The sequence below is a fragment of the Catharus ustulatus genome, chromosome 17 (assembly GCF_009819885.2).
Source record: "Catharus ustulatus isolate bCatUst1 chromosome 17, bCatUst1.pri.v2, whole genome shotgun sequence".
In the NCBI taxonomy this organism is placed as follows: domain Eukaryota; kingdom Metazoa; phylum Chordata; class Aves; order Passeriformes; family Turdidae; genus Catharus; species Catharus ustulatus.
Window position 1 is genome coordinate 14,531,191 of NC_046237.1, and position 22,720 is coordinate 14,553,910.

Here is a 22,720-nt window from a genome sequence, read left to right on the forward strand (position 1 = left end):
TTTCCCTGACTTATATTATTATGCTTTAATGATCCAGGTAAAGGGGGTGTCTGGCTAATTTAATTGATGGCACTGGAGGGTAACAGAATGGCTGTGGGGTCAGAGAACAACTCTGTCACGTCTCAGTGCCCAAATCCTCCCTGCTCAGTGCCTCCAGTGCCTCTTAGGACACAGAGTAGAAAGTCCTCCCTGACTTCTGACTCTTCCTGGTGAGAGGCTCCACAAGCCTCAGCTGAGCCATCCCAGAGTGAGTGGGAAGCTGGGCTGGACCCCTGAGCATTGCAAACTGCAGTGGGGCATGGCTGTGGCAGATGGTCTGCCTTGTGCCTCTGGGGCAACTGAAGTCACCAGGGGCTTGAGACCTGCTCTAGGTGATACAGTGTTACATTGCTGCCCCGATGCCATGCGAGAGAAGGAGAGCTGGGTGTTGCAGGGTTGCTTCATGCTCCATCACTCCCTTCTGCATCTGGAGTGTCAGAGTTCAGAGCTCCTGAGATCCAGGGGATGCCATTTGGGGGAAGGCTCCTTTGATTTCTCATTTTCTGCATTGTAGAGCAGATGCTATTCCTACCAAGGCACCTGAGACACTGCAAAAGGCATTGCCATCCCACAGGGATGAATAAAAGAGTGCCTGAGCTCCAGAAGTGCAGTGCCCAGGCCAGTCACTTTCCCAGGATGGTGGGGCTAGGGAAGCCACTTCATGAGGTGGCAGGGCTGAGCTGGAATTTGACCTGCTGAAGGACTGGGGTGTGTATGGACACATGGTGTCTCCTGCACCCTTCCCCATTCCATGCTGCCTAGAGCAGATGGAGTTTCCCCTGGGTGGAGGATCACTCAAGCTTCATGGCCCCTTCGTCGACAGGGAACTGGACTGGGGCTTTGACATGAAATGGGGATTTACCCTTTGCACTCACATCAGTGTGCCAAGCATGGCAGCACCCAGCTGTCCCCTCTCCCTGCACTGAGCTCCTGACAGCATTTGATGGCCTTTTAATGCCTCTGGACCAAGAGGCACACAAATAACACTCTGCACCTTTTAGCTGCCATTCCTGTGCCTTGCCAGGAGCTTGGCAGTCATTAATGAAATTGATGGGTGCTGACCTTCCCACACTGGAGGGAATCTGCTTTCTAGGGATAAAACAGTGATGAGCTGAGCAGAGGTGAAGCAGAGACCCACAAAGGGCTAGGATGAGAGGCCGGATGTGAGCAACAGTCTGTACTGGCAGCCCAGAGAGCCAACAGCACCCTGGGATTGTCCCCACAGTGTGGGCAGTAGATGGTGGGGGGTGGATTCTGCCCCTCTGCCCACTCAGGTGAGACCCCACCTGCAGAGCTGCCTCCAGCTCTGGGGACCCAACATCAGAAGGATGTGAAACTGCTGGAGTGAGTCCAGAGGATGCCACAAAGATGCTCCAAGTGCTGGAGCCCCTCACCTCTGGGACAGGCTGGGAGAGCTGGGGGTGTTCACCGGCTGAAGAGGATCCAGGGAGAGCTTAGAGCCCCTTCCAGGGCCTAAAAAGGCTCCAAGAGATCTGGAAAGGGACTTTGGAAAAGGGACTGCAGTGGCAGGACAAGGGAATGGCTTCCCACTGCCAGAGGTCAGGGTTAGATGGGATATTGGGAAGGAATTGCTCCCTGGCAGGGTGGGCAGACCCTGGCACAGGTTGCCCAGAGAAGCTGTGGCTGCCCCTGGATCCCTGGAAGTGTCCCAGACTAGGTTGGATGGGGCTTGGAGCTGGGATAGTGGATTGTGTCACTGCCCAGGGCAAGGAGTGGAATGTGATGAGCCTTTAAGGTCCCTCCCAGTCCAGACCAGTCTGGGATTCTGTAATTCCTCACCCTGCCTGCTGAGAGGAACTGCAATGTTTGCCTGACTTAGGGACAGTGTCTGCTCTGTCCCTGCCAGCTCTTGGGGATGGATCTCCTGGGACACCCCACCCATGAGGATGGGGACACAATGTCGGCCTTGATGCAGGTGGGGGCTGCAGGGCACAGGCACCCAACCCTTCACTGCTGCCTTCAGATACAAGACCAGCTGGGGCAGCCCATGGCATAGATCAATGCCAGAGACACCTTTCTGCTGTCCCCTTGAGCCCATCTGAGCCCCTGGAATGCAGGAGGGCCAGCCTGTTGTAATGTGCTGTTCCTTTTTCTCTCCCTTTTACAGGCCTTTGCACTGAAGCCAAGTGAAGAACCTCACAATTGCACTGCACACCACCTAGCTCTGATTTCTCTGGCAGCCAAACATCTCTGTCACTGAGACCTCGAGGGCTCTTTTTCCCTTCCTACCCATCTCTCCTGTGTCTGTGCCTGGAAGCTGGTGCCCAGCAGTAACTCCATCTGCCCATCCATCCTGCTGGACTGCTCCCCACCATGTTTCAGCGTTTTACCAGCCTCTTCTTCAGTGACAGCAACACGCCAGAGGGCCTGGAGGAGCCCAAACCCTTTGTCGAGGAAGAAGAGGAGGAGGATGGCTGGCTCATAATTGATCTTGCAGGTGAGAAAAGCAACAGAACTGGCTTCCCACAGCCTCTGCTGCACCTTATCTCTCCAGAGCTGGGCAAACCCTTGAGATGTCAGCAGGTGAGCTTGCACCACATGGGAGCAGCTCTGCCCTTCTTTTTCTTTTCATTTTTTCATTCTTTCCCCATGCTCTGCCCATGATGCCCAGCCCTGGAGTCACTGCAGCTGCCTCTGCTCCTCCTTTTTCCCTTTCCTCTCCCAGTGATGGTTCTCAACTTTCTGCCAGTGTGGGAACAGCATCAGCATCTCCACCTGGGGTTGCTGCTGCCCAGAAGCCTCCAGGTGTCCCCATGCCAGGAGGGAATCCTGGCAAGGCACCAGCCAGGGAGATCACCCAGAGTTTTGGTGTGATCCTGCCCAGGGGGGTCAGGCTCTGCCACTGGCTGCAGCACTGCCACGGCCTCGGCTGAGCTGTGTCCCGGACAGCACTTTTCCAGGAGGAGCCAAGCTCAGCTGCTCCCTGCCCTGCCCCTGCTGAAAGCAAACTAGGAGATCCCAGCCCTGGGGTGCTGGTGGGAGGTGGAGTTTTCCCCATGTGAGGGCAGGTGGCAGTGGTGCCTGCCTGTCCCAGCTGGGGATGTGCCACCAGGGATCTGGCCATGTTTGGGTCATTTGAGAGGAGTGAATCTCAGCTCCATGGGGGTTATCTTCCCAAATTGTTCCCACTGCCCATGCCAAGCACAAGGAATATTTGGCACCAGGTGCTGTACCTAGAGAGCCCCCAAGGCTCCCCATTCCCAGAGCCATCCAGAGCCCTGTTTGACATCAGCCAGGCAGATTGAATTCCTCCTGTGCAGATCATCTCCAGCTCTGTTCAGATCTTGGGAGTTTCTGTTGTAGACTGATGACTCAGCCAATTGCAATGATGTTTTTATGATCTTTTCCTTACAACTCCAGCAGCAGTCAGAGACAAACCCTCCTGCCTGTGCAGGAGCTCCTGATGGCCGTGATCTGCTTTGGTAGCTCCTGGTTGGTTGTGATGCCCCAGCTTAGGGGACCACAGATGTATCTTGCAGGTTTAAGAGGAGGGTTTTGTCCTCTCTCTTGCAGGCAGCAGGTCTCTGACCAGATATTTCCTGCCTGTTCCCCATGCTTGTTTTTGTGGTTCAAGTTGTTCATTAGGTTTTTTTTTTTCCCCCATATGCAGTGACCTGGAGAGGGGACTGAGACTGGGATGGGGGACAGGGCCAACCCCATGTCTGGTGGGAGCACTGTGGAGAGCTGCTGGAGGTGACGGGTGGTGTAGGCATGAGCAGCTGTGGAGGCTTCCCTGTCCTCTGGGCATTCAGGTGACTGTCCAGGGAGGGTCACGGCAGTTCCATGGCAGGGGGGTGTTGCAAGGAGGTCCCTGGAGCAGTGGGACTGCAGCAGCCACGTGTCAGGGCCAGCTGGCAGCAGCTGCAGCGAGCCTAAAACATGCCAGTAGGAGCCAGGAGTTTCCCAGCCAGAGAAATGCTATGCTGTGCCCTGATCCCTGGGTCGAGACTGCAAATGGCTCAGAGGGGACCAGGCCTTGACTCTGGCACAAAATACTCCCGTGTTTTTTGAGTGAAGTGCCTCGGCTCTTGGTGCAGTGCTGGCTTCCAGCTGTGTCTGCCTATGAATGCCACCCCACTGCTAATTCAGCTGCAGTCTGTTCCCACAGCAGTGTCTGCCTGTGAATGCTACCCCACTGCTAATTCAGCTGCAGTCTGTTCCCACAGCAGTCCCTGAGCAGTGGGGGACCAGATTCTTTCAGCCCTATTTCTGTGACTTGAGGTGTACTAAACACTCCAAGAACCAAACCTGCAGACTCCAGCCCGATCCTTCCCCTTGGAGCTGTGGTGGCCAGCAGCAGCTCCCAGCCTGGCTCCCTCCCAGCAGCAGAGAGGCAGCCTAGGGAGCCTCTGGATTCAGCCTCTGTCAGTCAGGCAAAATGCACCTGAATTACTCAGTAATTCCCTTCCCAGAATGTTTCTGATGCTATTCTTGCCCCCTTGTTTAGCCTGGTGCTGCTCAGCACCCAGGGATAGAGCAAAGAGCATTTCCCAGGGTGTAGCTGCATCATGAGGTACTTGAGGATCCCAAAATATTGCTTTGTGACATTAAAGCCCACCTTGGCAAAGGGTGGGCACAGGGTAGTCCCTTGCTCTCTGTGCCCACAGACCCCTGTTGTGGGAGTGCTGCTCCAGCCGGGCTTGGTGGCTGTCTCCAGGCTGACAAACAATCTCCAGCCCAGCATGTCAACAGCTATTAATAGACTGATATCCTCTGACCTGGAGAAAGACATTCTCATGTTTGCAAGGCCAACTGTGGCCTGTCCTGAGCCCTGAGCTGGGGCATCAGCTGCAGGAGGAGCTGGGGATGCACGGAGCCAGGAATACCCATGCTCTGTTTCTCCACGCAAGAATGGATTTGTCTGTGCTTCCTTCTGCTCCCTCACCCAGCTGCAGGGTCCATATAGATGCTGCACTGCCTCCCCCTCACCAGTTCCCTCAGACCCCCTGATGAGTTCAGGAATGGGCATGGGTATCCCCATGTTTGGTGCATGTTCCCTTCCCATTCCAGCACCAGTAATTCCAAGCACAGGCAGCCTAAGAAAGCCCCAGCCCAAGTGCTGTTGCCAGGTAAACATGAGAAAGGGAAGGCATGGGAGACTGGGAGGGTGGTGGGGAGGGGATATCAGCTTCTGGATCAGCCACTCAAAATTTGGCCTCTAACAGGCTGGAGTTGAAGGCACAGTGAAAACCTTTGCTGAAGAATTTATTCCCATGATTTCTTCCAGAGAAAAGGTGTGGACTGTTTTTCTGCTCTGTCTGTGCTTGGTTTCCATGTCTGCGGAGTGCTGCGTGGTGTTTGTGAGCACAGGCGTGTCGGTGTTCCCCCGGCACGGCCCGGCCCGGCCCGAGTGCCATCAGAACGGGGAAAGCAGCGTTTTTCAGTGCCTGACCTTCTTCTCTCCTTTTGAGAAGGAAAAAAGCCCACTGCTGCAGTAAACCCTGCTGCTGTCCCGACTCTGGTTCAGTTTGTCCAAGCAGCCAGCCCGGTTTCCAGGCCAAGCCGGGTCCCGGAGCGGGGGGTTCTGGCAGGGGCGCGGCGCGGGCCCGCGTGTGGCGGTGCGGTGGCGGTGGGTGTCTCTCGCACTAACGATGCCCCTTTCTCTCCCCCTCCCTCCCCACTGTACATGGTATGTGTGTGTGTCCCCGCTGCGCCCCGCATGGCTCTGCACCCCTGTCCCAGGCAGCCGTGCCCGCCCCGGCCCTGCCCGGCGCCCGGCTGCTGGCGGTACCGGGCGCTCGGCGCGACCCCGCCCGACGCCCCCCGGTCCGCCACCGCCACCGGCCGCTTCCCCGGCTATGGCCGGTCCCTGCTTGATGGACGAGAGTTGGTTTGTCACCCCTCCCCCCTGTTTTACTGCAGAGGAGCCCGGCCTCGACGGCGTGGGGAGCAGCCCCATGGAGGACCTGCTCATCGAGCACCCCAGCATGTCCGTCTATGTCACCAGCACCCTCGAGGTGGATGGGGAGGGCCCCGAGGACGATGCTGCAGAGTGAGTGCACTTTGAGTGTGTTTGGGGGGGCCAGCAGCCCCAGCACCCACTGAGGGACCGGGATGGATGGTCAGTCCATCCAAAATCCTCACCCACACCTCAGGAGCGTTTCACCCATGGGCCATAGTGAGGCAATGGGGAACATCAGTGTGCCCACACCCACCTCAGGGAACACCCTGCATATCTGGCAGGGTGCCCCAGCTGCCACCAGGCATGGCTGGCAGCCCCCATGACCCAAAATCCTCTGCTAAGGGGTATCAGTAGCATATTGGGATGGCCACGGCTGCAGGACGTGGGAGCTTGGCACTGGGCTGTGGTAGGAGAGGGCTGTGTTCCTCTCCCCTACCCTTAGCAGGGTCTCCTGGCACAGCCACCCACGTCAAGGCCACTCCTGCCAGTGGCACCCATCACTCTGCCAGCTGTCCAGGGGGCTTTGCCGGGCTGGGCTTACACTGGGGGTTTGTGTAGGTATGGCCCAAGCAAAGCAAACCCAATGGGACATGGTGGCCTTTGGGCACAGTGACCCCCTGAAGACCCCTAGGTTCCCCAGGCAGGAGGATGCTGCAGCCCCCCTCAATCCCCCCCCTGGCCCCAGACTGGCCCAGCAGGGGCATATCCCACCAGCTGTGGGGAGTAGGACACCACCAGCTTCTCCTTGCTCCAAACCCCAGCTTAGCAGTGGAAAAATTAAACAGAAATGCTCAAATGGCCCCTTTGCTCCCCCAGCCCTGAGGGCTGGAGCCCTCCACACCCATTCCTGGGGCCACATCCTGAAGATCTGCCCTCTCCCCAGGGCTGCTCTCCACTGCACAGCAGCCTCCAAGGAAAACCTGGAGCATGCCCATGCTCAGCCCAACTGCTCTGACAATCCCTGGCTGCCACTGTACCATAGGGTCCCTGCTGTCCCCCCGTCCCAGCCCCCCAACATCTCCTCTGGAGCCCCTCAGTGGGGCAGGGGAGGAGTAAGAATCTGGGGTGAGCTTTGCTTCAGGCCAGAAGACACTGGTCCTGGCTAGTGGACACCATTCCTTCTGGACTTCTCGCTCTCCACAGTCTCCCTGAGGGCCAGAGCTCGATTTCCAGAGCTTCGGGAGCCTCAGTGCTGGAGGGGGCAGAGAAGGGCTGCAGGGAGCCTGAGACTAGCCAAGGCTCCAAAGGGGTCACAGTGGGATGGAGACAGACCAGACTTACGGGACTTGGATAGAGCGGAGTTCCTGGTGGATGTTTTTTGGGTGTCTCAGAGCCTGCCTTGCTGGAGCATCCCCCCCGGGCAGGCTGTCGGGGCAGGAGGGCCGTTCCGGAGGTGGGTGACCTCTGTCCCCGCCTGCCGGGTTTCCTTTGCCGAGCGCTAACCGCGCTGTCTCCGCAGGGCGGTGCCGGAGCCACGGCCGGAGCTGCCTCCGGCGCACCACGGCCGGGCGCTGCCGGTGAAGGCGGCGGCGCTGGACAAGCTGGGCCAGGCGCAGCGGGCTCAGCGGGCCAAGCAGCTGGCGGAGCGGCACCGCCTGGGCCAGAAGGCGCTGCAGCGGCAGAACCGGGCCCGGCAGCGCCCGTCCCGCCGCGCCAAGCAGCTCCCGGGGGCCTTCGTCCACCAGCCCTGCCAGCGCCACTGCAACTACTGACCTCGCTCCGCCGCCCAGGGGCTCCCCCCGGCCCCGGGAGTGCGGCCCCCACGGACACCGGGGACACGGCGGCGGCTTCACTCCACACCCCGCGTCCGCACGCCTGGCCCACACTCCTCATCTTCCTCCTGTTCGCCTTCATCACGCCCCTCACTCTCGATGCCGTCCGGGCCACGACCCCTGGAGCCGCCGGCATGGAGGGCCACGCCACCCCTCCCCAGCAGCCTTCTGTGGGAAATCAGTATTCCCAGTGACATCACCTGCTCCTGAAATCCACCTGTTCCCGGTGAAACCTGTTTGTCCTGATAAGCCTGTGACATCAGTGCCTTTCCTCACATCATGACTCCATGTACAGCCTGGCTGGCATGTCACAGAGACACTGAGCGGGAGTGACAAGAGCAATGAAGCCACAAGATTTGGGATTTTTAGGAAAATCTCACCAATGACACTAAATAATGCTTCCACCCTGCAAAACCAGCAAATACTCCTTCTCCTTCCTTGATTTCTTAGCTACATTTTATCATATGATAACCCCCCACTACCAGTCCCGAAGGGGCTTGTGGTTGAAAGCACTGGTGGAGTCTCCGTGGCCGGGTCAGCCAGGCTGCTCCTGGTGCCTCACGGTGTTTTTTTAAAAAAATCGACCTTAAAAGGAATCTCAGGAATCAAGCACCATCCCAGCACCACGCTGGAGCCCTACTGTGCCGGAGGGGTGGCCAGCCTGGGGTGGCATCACAGTGGCTGGTGGTCCCATCTGAGCGAGCCCCTTCCTCCTGGAGCCAGTCACGTGCCCCAGCCACACCTGTATCCCTGTGGATACACCTGTAGATCTGTGTGTATATATTTCTCTCGGTACCTTTACACTCAGAAGAGGCACTGTTAAGCCACAGAGCGTTGTCTACCTGGTGTCAGTCCCCGGGAGGGGAGAGGAGCCAGGGATCTGCACAGCTTCCCCGAGGTGGCCAAAGCACGTCCGTGGTGGTGAAGAGATGCTGAAGAGGAGACCAGAGGGAAGTGAGGACAAAGATGGATCTGGGAGCCACTGCAATGGGTCAGGATAGGGCAGGCCTGAGTGAGAGGATTGCTGTAGGAGGAGTTGTAACAGAAGCATCTTCTTTCCCCAGTAAAAATGGCATCCTTTCCCACAAAGGGCCAAATTCCACTGCTAGGCGACGCTAATTTTTAATGCAAATCCCTCCTCTCTCCGTGATGGACTCCTTCTGCCTTTGGAACAACATGGTCCAGGCTTTTCACTGGCTCCAGCACCAGCTGAGACAGCTCCAAACCCAGCAGAAATTTGCTAATCTGCCCCTAGCTCACTCCTTTTAGGAACTGGTTTTGTACCCTGTGCCCTGAGAAAGCATCCTGCTCACGACCAGCTCACAATCCAGATTCCCACCCTCTGAGACAAGAAATACCCCCACAACACTTCAGAAAATTCTGATTTCACCGGAGGTTCTACCACTCACCATATTACATCCTTTAGTATCAGATGGGGACCTCGGCTGAAGGAATTGTGGTGAGCCCAAATTGAGACAGCTGATAGTTATTAATTCTTTTAATGAGGTTAAAGCCAAAATGAACCTTCTTAGTAGCAACAGCCCTTAGCTCAGGGCCAGGGAGCCTGAACCGCAGTAGCCAGCTGCTGCTGCTCATCTGCAGCATTTCCCCCTCACTCCACTGCCTCAGCATTCCCAAAAGCACTGAGCTGGAGAACTCCATGTCCTCGGCATTGCCTCACCCTCCTTGGCCTCACCGCAACCGCTATCCCTCGCCAAGCGTGAGACCACACTGAGATCACTCTGTTCCATCCCTGGTGTCTTCTTGGTGAAGAGACTGATTTCTCCTGACTCCTGGGGAGTGTTTACATCCTCTGACTTCCTGGACTTCACACTCAATGCCTTTTGTTTCCCCCTGCAGTGCTGCCTGGGATGGAGCAGGGCATGTGCAGAGACAGAGGCCCAGGTGCTGTGACAGCAGGTAGGGGCTGAGCCCAAGCTCCTGAGTGTCTGGGGAGGTGCTGCCTTCCCAATCCGCTCTTCCCGTGCCGCTGGATGAGCAATTCTGTGGCCACTGCGCAGCAGCACTGGAGGAAGCATTTTCTCTGCCCCCACAACACACACCAAGAAGTGGAGAAGCCAAGCACTGCCGAGCCCCCAGCTTGGTCTGCACTTCACATTCTCCTCCTGTGCATCCGAGGTGCTGGCAGTCCCTCCAGAGCACCCCAGAGATCAGAGGCTGGCTGTGACCCAGTGCCCCCTCGGCAGCTTCCAGAGGAGCAGGCAGCGGGGAGCAGTGGCCCCGAGGCAGATTCTGCCATGTCTCACCAACTGGGCTCTCCTGTGCCTACCCAACTGCTGGAAGTGGTACCCCAGGAGAAATCCTTATGGAAGCCCTCCTATGCACCCTTCTCATCTGCTGTGAGCCAGAAGCCCTTGGCTGTGTCCCTGGGGACTTGTCTAAGCCTGGCACTGCCACCAGCACCCAGCCCCCAGTGCCCATTTCAAACAGGTGATCTTCCTCTGTCCTGATTTTCAGAAGCAAATTCAAACTCTTTCCGTGCCAGTCTGAGATGTCTTTTATCACTCCATGCCCAGCCAGCACAGGAGATGAAACAGAACTATTATCACACTTTATATCCAGAGTATGTTTATAAAGGATTAATAAATTATTAATAATAATTTTCATGAAGAGTTTAATCCAGACCCTGAGCCTCTGGTGGGTCAGCAGAGTGCACAAACCACAGCAAATGAGCTCCTGCAACTCCCTCTGTTGTTTGCACTCTTGCCATGTATTAACACCCAACACTCATCTGCCAACCCTTGCGAGGTAACTGTCACCCCCAGTGTGTGACCCACCCTCCCTGTGCTCTGGTCAACCTGTGCTTTGCAGAAGACCTGCAGTGTTCTGCTCCTGCCCAGCAGCAAGCACAAGGCCTGGCCTGATCCCAGACCTCCTGCCCGGTGCTGCTAGAGCAAGAAAACCCCTTTTCACTGAGGTTTTTTGTCTTCTCCAATCTTAAAAAAAAAAAAAAAAGAAAGGTGCTTAAAAACTGAGAACTTCATGTGTGTGCACCCCCATTTGCATGTGTAGATATTTTACAACCCAGTGTGGGTGTTCAGTAGCTTGTTTTGGGGTTGAATTTTTTAAGGGTTTGTTGGTTGGGGTTTTTTTTGCACCCAGTATTTGTGATGCGCTGTGTGGTGCTTCCCATGGGAAGGTTCTGGTTTGCAGGGAGCTCTTGGGACAGGTGGGCTGAATTTTGCTTTCTTTTGTGTACTTGTGTAGGGGGAAACTACAGCATGGACTCAGGGACAAACCAATCTGCTGGGATCTTTAAAAATGTCTTTTTTCCAGTTTGGTTCTAGGATGCTGCAGGGATGTGGCCTTGTGGCAGCAGATTGTGGTGACAGGAGCTGCAGGGTGTTCTGACACTCCTGTGTGGAAAAGAAATAGTGACCATTTGTGGTGGGATCATTCCTGGGCTGCAACCCGTCTTCATTTGTTCATGCCCTGAAAATTCACCTTTACAGTTGAATGTGGCTTGTTCCTTTTTAGACTGGCTTGTGAACAACCAGGTATGGATTTTCAGCACTGAACCTCCTAGGGTTTGAAAAGTGCAGGAGAGCTGTGTGTTGTGGCCTGACCCACCACATCACTGGGGTCAGGAGACAACCAGGATGGGGGAGGCTGTCGAAATGATCACCTGGAGAAATGGTGATGCAGGCAACGGAGAGAAATTTTTGTATTTATTGCAATGAAAGCATAAAAAAGGGAAGAATTGTCAGTGGAGAGACCTGGGCAGATCCCTATTCAGTAAGTGTCAGCTTTGCTGGGCAGTGTATCAGTGCTGGGCGCAGACACCTGAGCTGGCTCCAACCCCAGCTCAGCTTCCCGCCCTGTACGGGACTCGAAGGCTTGGGGACAGCAGGGCACTAGGACAGGCTGGGGCTTGTGAGACCCCTTATGGAGGGAAGAATCTTCCCACCACTGAAACCCCTGTGGTACAGGGATCTTCTCCAAGCCAGATTTGCATCTGATTGCCTGGTTCTGCTCTGGCGGCCCCATCCCAGTGCGAGGGATGAACCCCCAAAGTGTGACGGGACCAGGAGGGACAGCCCTGCTGGACAAGTGCCACCTCTTGGGTTGCACCAGGGCCCCCCAGTGCCCCAGGCCCCCAAGGCTGTGCTTGCTGCCCTGGACAAGGCCAGGCTGTGGTCACGGCACACTCAGGACCCCTCAGTGGCAGCCACAACAAAGTTCTTGCACTGAATTCTGGCTCTTGCTTGGCACTGCAAGGCTGGAGGGATGCCAAGGGAGTAGGGGCAAAAGTCCTCCTCACCTGTTGCTCTGAAACTTGCATTCACAAATGGTCCTTCTTAGAAATTCTGCTGCAAAAGCTTGGTCTGGAAGGTAAACGATTATTTCCTTGGGAGTCCACGTTTCCTTCTCGTTGTGGATAACATAGATGCATGGCTTATCCCAAAGTTCACTGCTGTGGGAATCTTCTCTTAGGCATGTTTCTGTTCAATATTTTTACATTTGCATCATACTAGTACTTTTTCCTTTTCTATTCAGCCCTACTGGGAAGCAAAATACCCACTTAGATGTCTTACCATACCAGTAAGAAGAAAAAAAAAAAAAAAAAAAAAAAAGAAAAAGTACTCCAGTGAGGTTCTAGGCTTGAGTCCCACAGCTTTGCAGTTGCCCCTCTGGATCATTACCAGTTCCATTGCCCTGCATAAAGTGGAAATTAAACTTCATGTGAATTTATTGCAACACAAGTGAGTCCCCAAAGATCAAACATCTAGTAATTAGGAAACAGTAAGAAGATGTAAGTGACCTCAGGTCAGGAGAAATGGTTCTCAGCATATCTCAGAAGGCAACTGCCTTGGGAATGGCTGGTGGCAGTCCTTGAATCTTCTCTGAGTCTCTGGGTTAAAACAAGAGGCATCCATGTCCAGCTGGTGCCACCAGGGTCTGTCGGCTGCCACCACTCCTAGCCTCCAGTTTGCTGCTCCTCCTTTGCTACACGCACTCAGCAGTAGCTGGTGGCAGGAGGGAAGCACCAGCACCCCAGCATCCCCCCAGCTTCTCAGAGCTTCTCCCAACCCCTTCTCCACCACTGGACTGTGGTGACCTCCTCAGCACAGCTGCTGGCAGGGACTAGAGCCTGAGGAGGGACACCCACGGCACTGGCAGCCCCTCCCTCCCAGGGGACTACTACAGGCAGACCCACTGGGGACAGGAACGGGCCTTAAAAGAGGCTGATCCCCTCAGGGCTTGTCTTCAAGGTGGAGCTTTCCATCTCTCAGATCTGCTCCATACAAAATTAGTAGTCTCTTGCTGTCCTCATGGGCTCCATCCTCGTCCCATTCCCATGACAAGTGGCTTGAATGTGGCTGTAGGAGCTGGATGTAGGAGTGGGAAAGGCTCTGCCTGCCTGAAGAATCCCTTTTCTGAGAGATGTCCTCAGACCTATTGGAGATGCCACCTCCAGGATCCTTCTGCTTCTTGAAAACATTGGTCATTAACTAAACCCATAACCTTCTCCTTAGAGGAACGAAGATGATGAGGATGAGCAGCTTCTCAATAGTAAAGGTGGCTCGTATGTGTGATCATCTTTTCAGTTCTGTGCAGAGTGGTGGTACCCAGGTGTGTCCCCTGTCACTCATTCTGCACTGACACCTCCCGGGCTGGCAAGGGGGTTGCTTTTCCAACACCATATTTTATACAGGGATGCTGCCCCATATTCTAGAGCACAAAAAGAGCTGCAAAGCTGCTGTTGCAGCTAAACCTGAAAGTCCTGCCTTCCACTCTGACCCTATTTCATTACAAGGTGGGGGGAAGATTTTATTCTCTGCAGAGGGGAAAACAGTACAGTAAATTCTAGGTGTAACTTAAGAATGGATCGCACAGGGGAGCCCAAAGCTCCTCTGCTCTTTTGCATTCACCTCATGTACCCTTGCTGGGGAACCATGAGCAGCTGTGCCCAAGTCTCACCGAATTTTTATCCTCAGCTTTATGCTTCAGGAAGTCTGGGGATGAGGGAGCAGCACAAGGTGTAGCAGTAAATCAGTGAAATTTCCTCTTGTGTCAGAACTGTACGTGTACAGAGAGCCACCGAGCACTGCAATATTCTATCTGTGTGTATCCGCTCCTGGTATCTGCTTGTAAAACTCACGCCCACACATTACCCTCCCCCGTGTGGGACTGACTGTACATGTGCCTTCACCCTTTTTCATGGTTTGGCATCTTTTTTTAACACAATTACAGAACTTGAATAAATCACTGAACTGCAGTTACAAGTCCTATGCAAGAGGTGACCACAGAGTCAGCTTTGAATATTTCTGTGTTTCTCTGTTGTTTTCAAAGTCACTGTGGGGTTTTTCAGAGAAGCCCAACAGAGTGAATGCCCCAAAAAAAGCTTTTATTTTATTTTATTTTATTTTTTTTTGCTAAAAAAGCGTTTAGCAGTTTGGATATACTAAATCTCTTAAGCAGCTTTGAAAAATTCTAAACCCCAGTTGCTCACCGGGCTGCGTTTGGAGAGCAAGCAGGAGCGGCAGGACGGATGAGTGCCAGGACAGGTGGCTGTTCCGTGGCTGGAAAAGGTTGCCTTAAGCCTTCCCTAAAATGCCCTGGAGAATGTTGCCGTGCCCTCCTGCCCTGTGCACAGCCGGGGCAGCGTGGGCAGAGCAGCTCCTGCCCCGGGCTCTGCCCGATGCCTTACACGTGGCACAGCCGCCACCAGGGATCTTGGAGAAGAGGGAAAAACCAGCCCCACATTTTCTACATCACCTATGCTGTAGGACTGAAACCTCGTCTGGAACTCAGAGCTAACAAAGTCCATCCTTTTTGTGTGTTATGTGTTCAGTTGGTGTAAGCAGGGTTCGTAGGGAAGGAGTGTCTCCTCCTCATAGGACATTGTGTAAACATTTGCCGTGTGTCGACTGCCTGGGACACATTGTGTGGTGTGCCTGTGTGTGTGTAACCTGGTTTTGGTTGTTAGATTGTAATGCTGTCTCTTGACTGAAAAAAAAAATCTAATATAAAGAAAAATCACAAGAAATTAAAAAAATATATATTTAAAATCTATTTTATGTGTATTCCTCTAAAGCCTGCAAGTAAACCTGTCTGCTAAATGCTTTGATTTTTAAAAACCGCTTTTCAAAGTCAATGGTATGAGAGACAAGTAACAGAAAAACATCCCCTTTGAAGATAAGGACACACAGGAGAGGGGCTGGCACAGGCTGAGGGGTTGGAGGAGATTTTTTACCCCTCCCCATTACAAAGCCTTACAACTCAGCAGATAATGACACAGCTTAAGGAGATGTCGATTGCCCTGAGAAAATCACAGATCAGCCAATCTCTGCAGCATCAGCTGTTTCTCCAAGCACAGTGTGAGATGTTCTCAGCACCCACATTAGGCAAAGATGCCTCCAAGTGGATTAAGGGCTTGGAGATGAGGGGAGGCTGAGGGCTGGGGCTGCCCAGCCTGGAGGAAGTTCAGGGACATCCTGCCCTGTGTGCAGATTACTGATGGGGTGAGTGCAGAAAACAGAACTGGAACATTCTCAGTGCAGGGACAGGGGGAGAGGCACAAATTGAAGAAAAAAAAAATTACTTAAATGTAGGAAAATGCTTTTTTCACTGCAGGGATAGTTGGCCACAAGGAGCAGGTATCTCATCCGTGGAGATACCCAAGATTAAAGGAGACATGGCCATGAGCAGCTTTGGGCAGGGGTGGGATGGGGCTTGCCCAGCCCAGTGGCTGTGCCAGCTCCTCCAGCAGAGCCAAGCTGAGGAGACACCCATGACCCCCAGCTGCCTGGAAAAGCACTTCAAAGACATGTTAGATTAGATAATGGGAATGAAGAAAATAGCTGGGAGTGAACTTTCATAGCTTTGATAAACCTTCTTATGGGAAAACCAAATTTGACATCTGGGAGATAAAGCCTAGGGTTATTTGGGATGGATGGTGCTCAGGAGGTCTGGTCCAACATCCTGCTCACAGCAGGGTAAATACTGAATTCAGACCACAGGCTTTGTACAGCAAATGACTGAAATTCTCCAAAGAGAGAGTTCCTGCCACTGCATCCTGGGGGAATAGTTTCTTCTGCTCAGTCAGAACCTCCTCTCTTTCTATTTCCCCTGGTGGTGTCTGTCCCTTTCTCCCACCTCGCATCTCTATAAAATCCTGGTTCCATCTTTTCCAGAGCATGAAAGGGTGATGAAGCCCATCTCCCTCAATATCTCCTTTTGGCCAGGTGTTCTAGCCCGGGTGGGATGTGGAAACCAGGTGATAACATTCCAGATCCCCAAATACAAAGGGAGGGCAATCACTTCCCTGCCCCATGGGCTGCCCTCCCTGCCCACAGCCTGGCTCAGCTCTCCTCTCTGGCTGTGACCTGCTCTGAAGTCCAGCACTGCTCAGGGGACCAGTACGGGGCCCTTTTCTCCTTCCAAGGCTCCTTTCCAGTGGTAGGGCCTTGCAGTTCATCTTTCCAAGGTCCATGTCCCTGTAAATGGTAACCCTGGCCTCAAGCTTGTCTGCTCCTCACAGTGTGGTATTTCCCACAAACTGAAGGATATCCCCTCTCTTTCCCTGGTTTATCAGTATGTGGACCTTTTCTGTGAAGACCTTCCAGTTTCATGGACCTCATCCTCATTCTCTAAAACTTCCCACCCTACCTGAGAAGCAACAGGAGTGGCAAGGCCAAGTGTGGAGCAGGGTGAGCCCCACCAGAGAGCCCAGCAAAGGTATGGGAGCTCCCATACCCACAGCAGCTGTGCCTGTGCTGGGACATGGAACAGCCACGCTCTGGCGGGAGGATGGAGGCACTGCAGAGTGCCTGGGAAGATGCCTGGTGGAAGGATGCCTTAGGAGTGTTGGTGACAGCAGCTAAACAAGAGCCTGGTGTGCCCAGGCAGGCAAGAGGCCAGGGGCACCTGGCCTGTACCAGCCCTGGTGTGGCTGCAGGACCAAGGCAGTGACTGTCCCCTGTGCTGAACACTGCTGAGGCACCTCAAATCCTGGGACAGTTTTGGGCACCTCATGGCAAGGAAGGCATTGAGGGGCTGGAGCACATCCAGAGATGGGAATGGCGCTGGGGAAGGGGCTGGAGCACCAGGAGCAGCTGAGAGAGCTGGGAGGACTCGGGGGGGGAACATTCACTCTCCATGATTCCCAGACAGGAGGGTGGAGCTGGGTGGGGTCGGCCTCTGCTCCCAGGGAACAAGGGACAGAATGACAGGAAATGGCCTCAAGTTGCACCTGGGGAGGTTCAGGTTGGATATTGGGGAAAATTTCTTCATGGAAGGGGTTGTCAAGCTTTCCAGGACAATGATGGAGTCCCCATCCCTAGAGGGATTTTAAATAAGTGTGGATGCTGCACTTGGGGACATGGATTAGTGTTGGCCTTGGCAGTGCTAGGGGAACAGATGGACTTGATGGTTTTAAAGGACTTTTCCAACCCCAGTGATTCTGACATCGGCCTCACTCTGTGCCTGTTACCTTGTGCACAGATAACTAATTTCTGTGATTATAAAAGCTGACAACTTCTATTTAATAACAATTTATATTTAATCAGCATTTTGAGATACATATTTTTTAAATTCAGTAAGAAAGAGGTGGCAGTGTGTGTGCACAGAGCTCCCAGGAGCAGCGAGCCTGAGCGACTTTCCATGGCAGCACATCCCAGCCCCAGGGCTGATGGCAGCAGAGTTCTCCAAATCAAGGGACGCCAGCCAGGCTGCCTAGCAGGAGCCTTTACCCCCTGAAATTGGGCCTTTTCCCTGCCTGTTCCATGTGGGGAGCCAGGATGCTGGGGCTCCTCTGCTCTGCACAGCCCCAGGGGCAGCACGGTGCCCTTCCCATCCTCCCTTGCTTTGCAGGAACAGCTGCATCAGTTAATTTGTTTGTGGTTAAACAAATTCCTTGCTGAAGCTACATATAAGGAGCTTGCAGGCCCAGAGCTCTAAATAATCCCTCCAATCCTCCTGTTTGGAATGATGCTGCTGTTGTTGCTAATAATAATTCAACCCAATTTATAGGACAATAACATTTATTTAGAGCATGAAGGATTCCACATTATACAAACCCTTAAATTTATTTTTTGTTTCACTGGTCCATTTCTACAACAAATACATCAGATCTACTATATAATAAAATTATTTACATTTCCAAACAACATGAGGTTTGTTTATAAACCCTCTGACTGCTATTCACATACAGTACTTAAACAAGAGCACATTACATTATTTTAATACCTAAAAATGACAACCCTGTATTCTAAATTGTTTATGAAAAGTGGAAACAAATAAATTTACAATTGTCTTCCCCTCCCCTTCCATTTCATACAAACACATTACCCTAATGTGCTAACCCTGACTTCACTTTGCAAATCCAGGGGGTATTAGAAGAACCCAGTTTTTATATCTATTTATCTGTTTTTTAGAAAAAAAAATCATTTATTGGGAACAGTATAATATTAAAATGACTTACTGTACAGAATTTTATTTAAAAAAGAAAAATCACAGCTCAAAATTGCTATTGGTAAATTCACACTCATTTACAAGTCTCATGTTTCCATGCAGTAATTTACTTGGATTTTCTTCTTTTTGACTGCATTGCACTGGCACTCGTTTCTGAAATCAAGAGAAGAAAACAAGCATGGATGCGCAGTCGGTAAGCCATTCCCCAGAGGGGCACAGATTGCCCTGTCACTTTTCCAAACTCACACCAGAGTGGAAAGCTCTGGAGAGCAGGATTTCCCCAGCACCAGGACTGACTCCTGAGCAGCTGTGGCACCCCTGGGCCAGCCTGACACACACGAGGGCCCCGAGCCGCTCTCCGGGCACCAGCGGTGTCAGCTGCACATTTATGCAAACTTAACAGAACAGCCTTTGAAAGAAGAGCCAAATATTGGTAACTGTCCCCTGTGTGCTGTCCCCACTCGGCACAGGGGAGCCACATCCCAGAAGGAAGCACAGCCATGGAGATGGTGCCACACAACCACTGCAGAGGTGTTTTGGAGCCTGCCATGCCAGTTAACAGCCCAGTTGTCTGAGCTCCTAGAAAGCCATTAGAAAACAAGTCTCTGCAGTGTACACCAAGTCACAGGAACACAGCTGATGCAAAAAGACACAAATGTTGACACCTGCAGGGCCACGGCGACAGCAGATGACATGTCCAGTGCACTTACCAAGGCACTAAGTTTCCATTTCAAAACAAAAAAAAGAGTAAGGACCAAGGCCATTTGCATCTTTAGATCTTTTTAAAAATGTGATTTTAAACGTTGGCAATGTCTCTTTGGCTCTTCATAATGTTTTCCAAAAACTATTGCAGCTGTGTGCATTTTAAGAGTCAAAAGGGAAAAAAATTTCCAAGTCCATCTAAAATTAGAACAGCAGCAGTATAACTCCACAGCTGTTACATGTGGAATTAGAAAACACAATCAACATTTTGAAATTTAACAAACTCAAAGCTACAGTAAATGCTAAAAGCAGCCCTTGCTGGAAAAGTACTCCAAAAAGGGAAAACACCAGTACAGTACCAATTTTCAGAAGTGAAACCTCTTCACAGGCTCGACTCCAGCCTGGAGCCCTCCAAGCAGCAGGGCTGACTTTCAAGTGGCTCCAGCAGCAGCTGGTGCTGCCCTTGTTGCTGCTGAAAGGCTCCGTGTTTGGGAGGAGTGGACCAGCAGTGTTCACCTGTCTCAGTCCCTTGGGAGCATCACCAGCACCTCCCCAAACCCTGCACTCCAGAGTGTGCTGGACACACATGGACAGGGCTGACCCTCCCTCTGTGCTCTTCTTTTATTTTCTCTTCTCTCCTCTCACAGTGACCCTCCTGCCTCCTCCTTCCTGAGCGTTAACAAGCAAGTTCCTACTCTAGCTGGTCAAAATCTGCTTCTCTCTCCCTGCTGACTTTTTTCCCTAATAATGACTTTAAACAGTCTCTATCTCAAGATAACTCCTCCCAGCCTCACATTCCTTTTACCATGGATTAGGGGGTTTCTCAGGACACAGATAACATAATGAGGACAGGCGCAAATAAACCAGAATAATTAAGCTCTGATTTACTAACAAAAATGTACAACAGAGCAGGCACAGGTGGTAAAGCAGGTGACTCTCCTGTGGCCACCTAAAGTGTAGCCTGTCCTCTGCCCCAGAGCACCTGGTTTGGCTCATTCTCCACAGCTGGGGAGCAGCTGTGTGCTCGCAGTAAGGCAGCACAGCCAGGTGTCTACTGCACCCAAGTATCCAACAAAGCCCTTGGACACTGCGGCAGCTCCAGAAGCATTATTTAAAACCAAGGGCATTATTTACAGAGGTAAACAAATTCCACAGTCAGCACAAACCCCTGTGAGAGTTTTGGTATTATTTAAATTTGATGCACTTTCCCATTCCCCCATTTTCAGACTTTGACATGTCACTGGTTGTCATCTTTAGGTTTACCCAGTACAGCCTGTGGGGCAGGTCACACGCTCCAGATCCCCTCAAACACAGGCAGGGATTTTATACTGGCTTCACATTTTTCAAACTTTTTTTCACAATCATGAAAGAGAATTTATTTTTACAATACAGATTCAGAGTCTTCTGCACAGTCCTGCCACAAGAAGTAAAGGTAATTAAATTCAGCAGTCACAAAAGTGCAGAACATATAGGTCCCCTGTGTAATCTTTGGGAGTCATTGCACAATGACATAAAGCTGGAATGCTTCTCTGAAACTCTGAAAACACAATATTCTTACCATCACACTTTAGTACCTCCAGTATGGAAATGGTGGCTGAATTCAACTTGACTTCCTTTTATAATCATTTGATATTAATACCTCTTTGTTCTGTATATTATCTTTAAAATAGTGGTCGAATGTTGCCTCTTCATGGTCTCTCTCTACTCTTGCATAACTTTGGTCCATCAGCATTTTTCTGACCCTTAAACACAAGAAGCTGACAGAATTAGCTTCAGCCTGGCACTAGGCTGTGCATATCACAACAAATGCTGCGTAATTATTAAAGACTGTGACCTGGGTACGAGTAAGGTATGTCAGCACCTGCTAATGCCATGGGTTAATAACTTCAGGAGTTCAGATGTTGAGAAGCAGAGCTGAGGCTCTGTGCTAGCACACAGCACACCCTGATACTCCTGGCTGCCACCTCAGCACCTCTGGAGCGTGCCTGAACCATGGCATTTGACTTGGCAAGAGCTGACCGTGCACTTGGGAAGACTTAATTCTTGTGTCTTTCGGGCTTCAGGAAAAGGAAAATGTCACTTTTTGATCTGTGTATGGTCCTTCCAACAGCAACATATTTCTGTCAAGACAATTCAACTAGGCAAGGTGCTGAGCACTACAGTGGTGAGTGCTGCAGAAAACAAGTTCCACAGATGTACCAAAGAGGAATTCATACAGGATTTACTGCCAGTGCAGACGTCGAGAAACGCTTCAACACCAACCTGTGGCTAAATCCTTGAAACTAGAGATAAAGCACCCAAGATGCACGAGCTGCAAACCAGTATAACGAGGCAGCTACTGCCAGGGCAAACACCCAGGGAAGCAGGTTAGAAGCTGCCCTCTCCCCAGGAAGGGTGGCTGTACATGTTACCTTTAGCTGTGCTGGACGTGGACGCGGGTCGCGAGGATCTCTTGCGCTGCCCGTTCTCTACAGTTTCCTGTGAAGCGGCAGAATCCTCTGTTCTTGAATTTCTTCTACTTGGAGTTTTAGACTTTTCACAATTCTCTTTTGTCTCATTACTAATAAAGTGGGACAAAATATTTCTGATGAAGTGTGAGAAGAATTATGTTTTTCTATGCAAGTCAGACAAGCTGGAGGATGGCCCGACACAGGTACCAGTTCCGGACTATTAGCACTGAAGATATGAAACGCTAGAGATACCAGAAGTTCTATCAGATGAAGAATGACCTGAGTATAGTCCATTTCTATCAAAAATTATCAGAGGGTACAGAATTGAGAAGTCCTCAAAGAGAATATTTTCAACATTAGAAGACCAATAAATTAGATGCATTATAAATTGTCTGCTCTGTTTTCCACAGGTGCCACCATTACTGAAGTCTAGGAAAAGCAAACAGGTTACATTAGAGACTGCTGCAGTATGGGGATACAGAATTGAAATTGCAGATGAACATCAGGAACTCTTCAGGGAGTGTGCCAGCTCGGGTTTGCTACAAAGATTTACTCCATTGATCTAAGTGATTTCTTCACATATTAAAAAAAGAGTTTTAAAAAACTTTCTTCAAGTTTTAAACCTTGAAGTAAAAAAAAATTTTTGTTTGTTTTGGTATTTTGGGTTTTTTTGTCTGTTTGGTTTTTTTTGCAACAGAAAGCTTCTTCTGCTATAAAATAATCATTTTAGGTACCGTGGAAATCTGTTTCTTGCCACTGAGACAATAAAGGGAATGCTGCATTTTGTAATTAAATTCCTCTTTTATTTTATCTCTCTTAGCCCTGTCATCCTGAGCTTTGGATATTTTCTCCTTAATGCATTATTGCCAGACAATTTCTGGTGACTAAGCAGTTCCAGAAGTTTGAACTAAACTTCTCTTCTGTGAGTTCAAAGTTAAGTAATTAACTAAATAAATTATTCTGCTGATAATGGAAAAGAAGAAAGCTCATTTCAGGCCCTTTAAGTGACACCCTGCAGGATTTCAGGACAGGGTGCCTGAATCAGAGACTGGAGTGAAGACCCAGCACAGGGTGATCTGTGTGTGACAGAGGTCTCACTGCAGTGTCACCCTCAGACAAGTCCTGCTTTGAGGGGAAGGACTCAAATCACACAAACTTTAGGGTTCTTAACAGAAACCTTAAATAAAACAGTTTCTCAATGGAAGGAGAGACAAACATTATCAAGGTAGGAAACACAGCAGAGGAGACTATGGATTGTAGATTACCTCAGATACAAAATAAATAACTGAAATCTATTTCCCCAGAAGGGACTATTATGGGCCATCTATAAAGTGGATCCCCCAAACAGTCTCAAAGCGGTCTTCTCCTATGGAACTGGGGCAGCTGAACAGCAGTCA

General features: G+C 51.5%; 2 protein-coding genes across 10 annotated transcripts in view; one reads left to right on the forward strand and one right to left on the reverse strand.

Annotated features, from left to right (window-relative positions):
* The window catches only part of TP53INP2 (tumor protein p53 inducible nuclear protein 2), a 43,909-nt gene extending 29,137 nt beyond the window's left edge, over positions 1–14,772 (forward strand). For 6 of the 7 annotated variants that reach the window (XM_033074764.1, XM_033074766.1, XM_033074765.1 and 3 more), the window contains 3 exons: positions 2,168–2,497; positions 5,743–6,052; positions 7,422–14,772. In XM_033074764.1, the coding sequence (XP_032930655.1) occupies positions 2,374–2,497; positions 5,743–6,052; positions 7,422–7,674 (687 nt within the window). In that variant the 5' untranslated portion in view covers positions 2,168–2,373 and the 3' untranslated portion in view covers positions 7,675–14,772. The remainder of the gene's footprint in view (positions 1–2,167; positions 2,498–5,742; positions 6,053–7,421) is intronic. The other variant, XM_033074769.1, reaches the window with a different exon arrangement.
* A 2,951-nt stretch (positions 14,773–17,723) lies between these two features.
* NCOA6 (nuclear receptor coactivator 6) overlaps positions 17,724–22,720 on the reverse strand; it is a 48,018-nt gene continuing 43,021 nt past the window's right edge. The window contains exons 15-16 of one of the 3 annotated variants that reach the window (XM_033075314.1): positions 21,285–21,433; positions 17,724–18,324 (exon numbers count right to left, since the gene is read on the reverse strand). In XM_033075314.1, the coding sequence (XP_032931205.1) occupies positions 18,278–18,324; positions 21,285–21,433 (196 nt within the window). In that variant the 3' untranslated portion in view covers positions 17,724–18,277. Of the gene's footprint in view, positions 18,325–21,284; positions 21,753–22,720 lie in introns of those variants that run through there. The other 2 variants (XM_033075315.1, XM_033075316.2) reach the window with 2 other exon arrangements.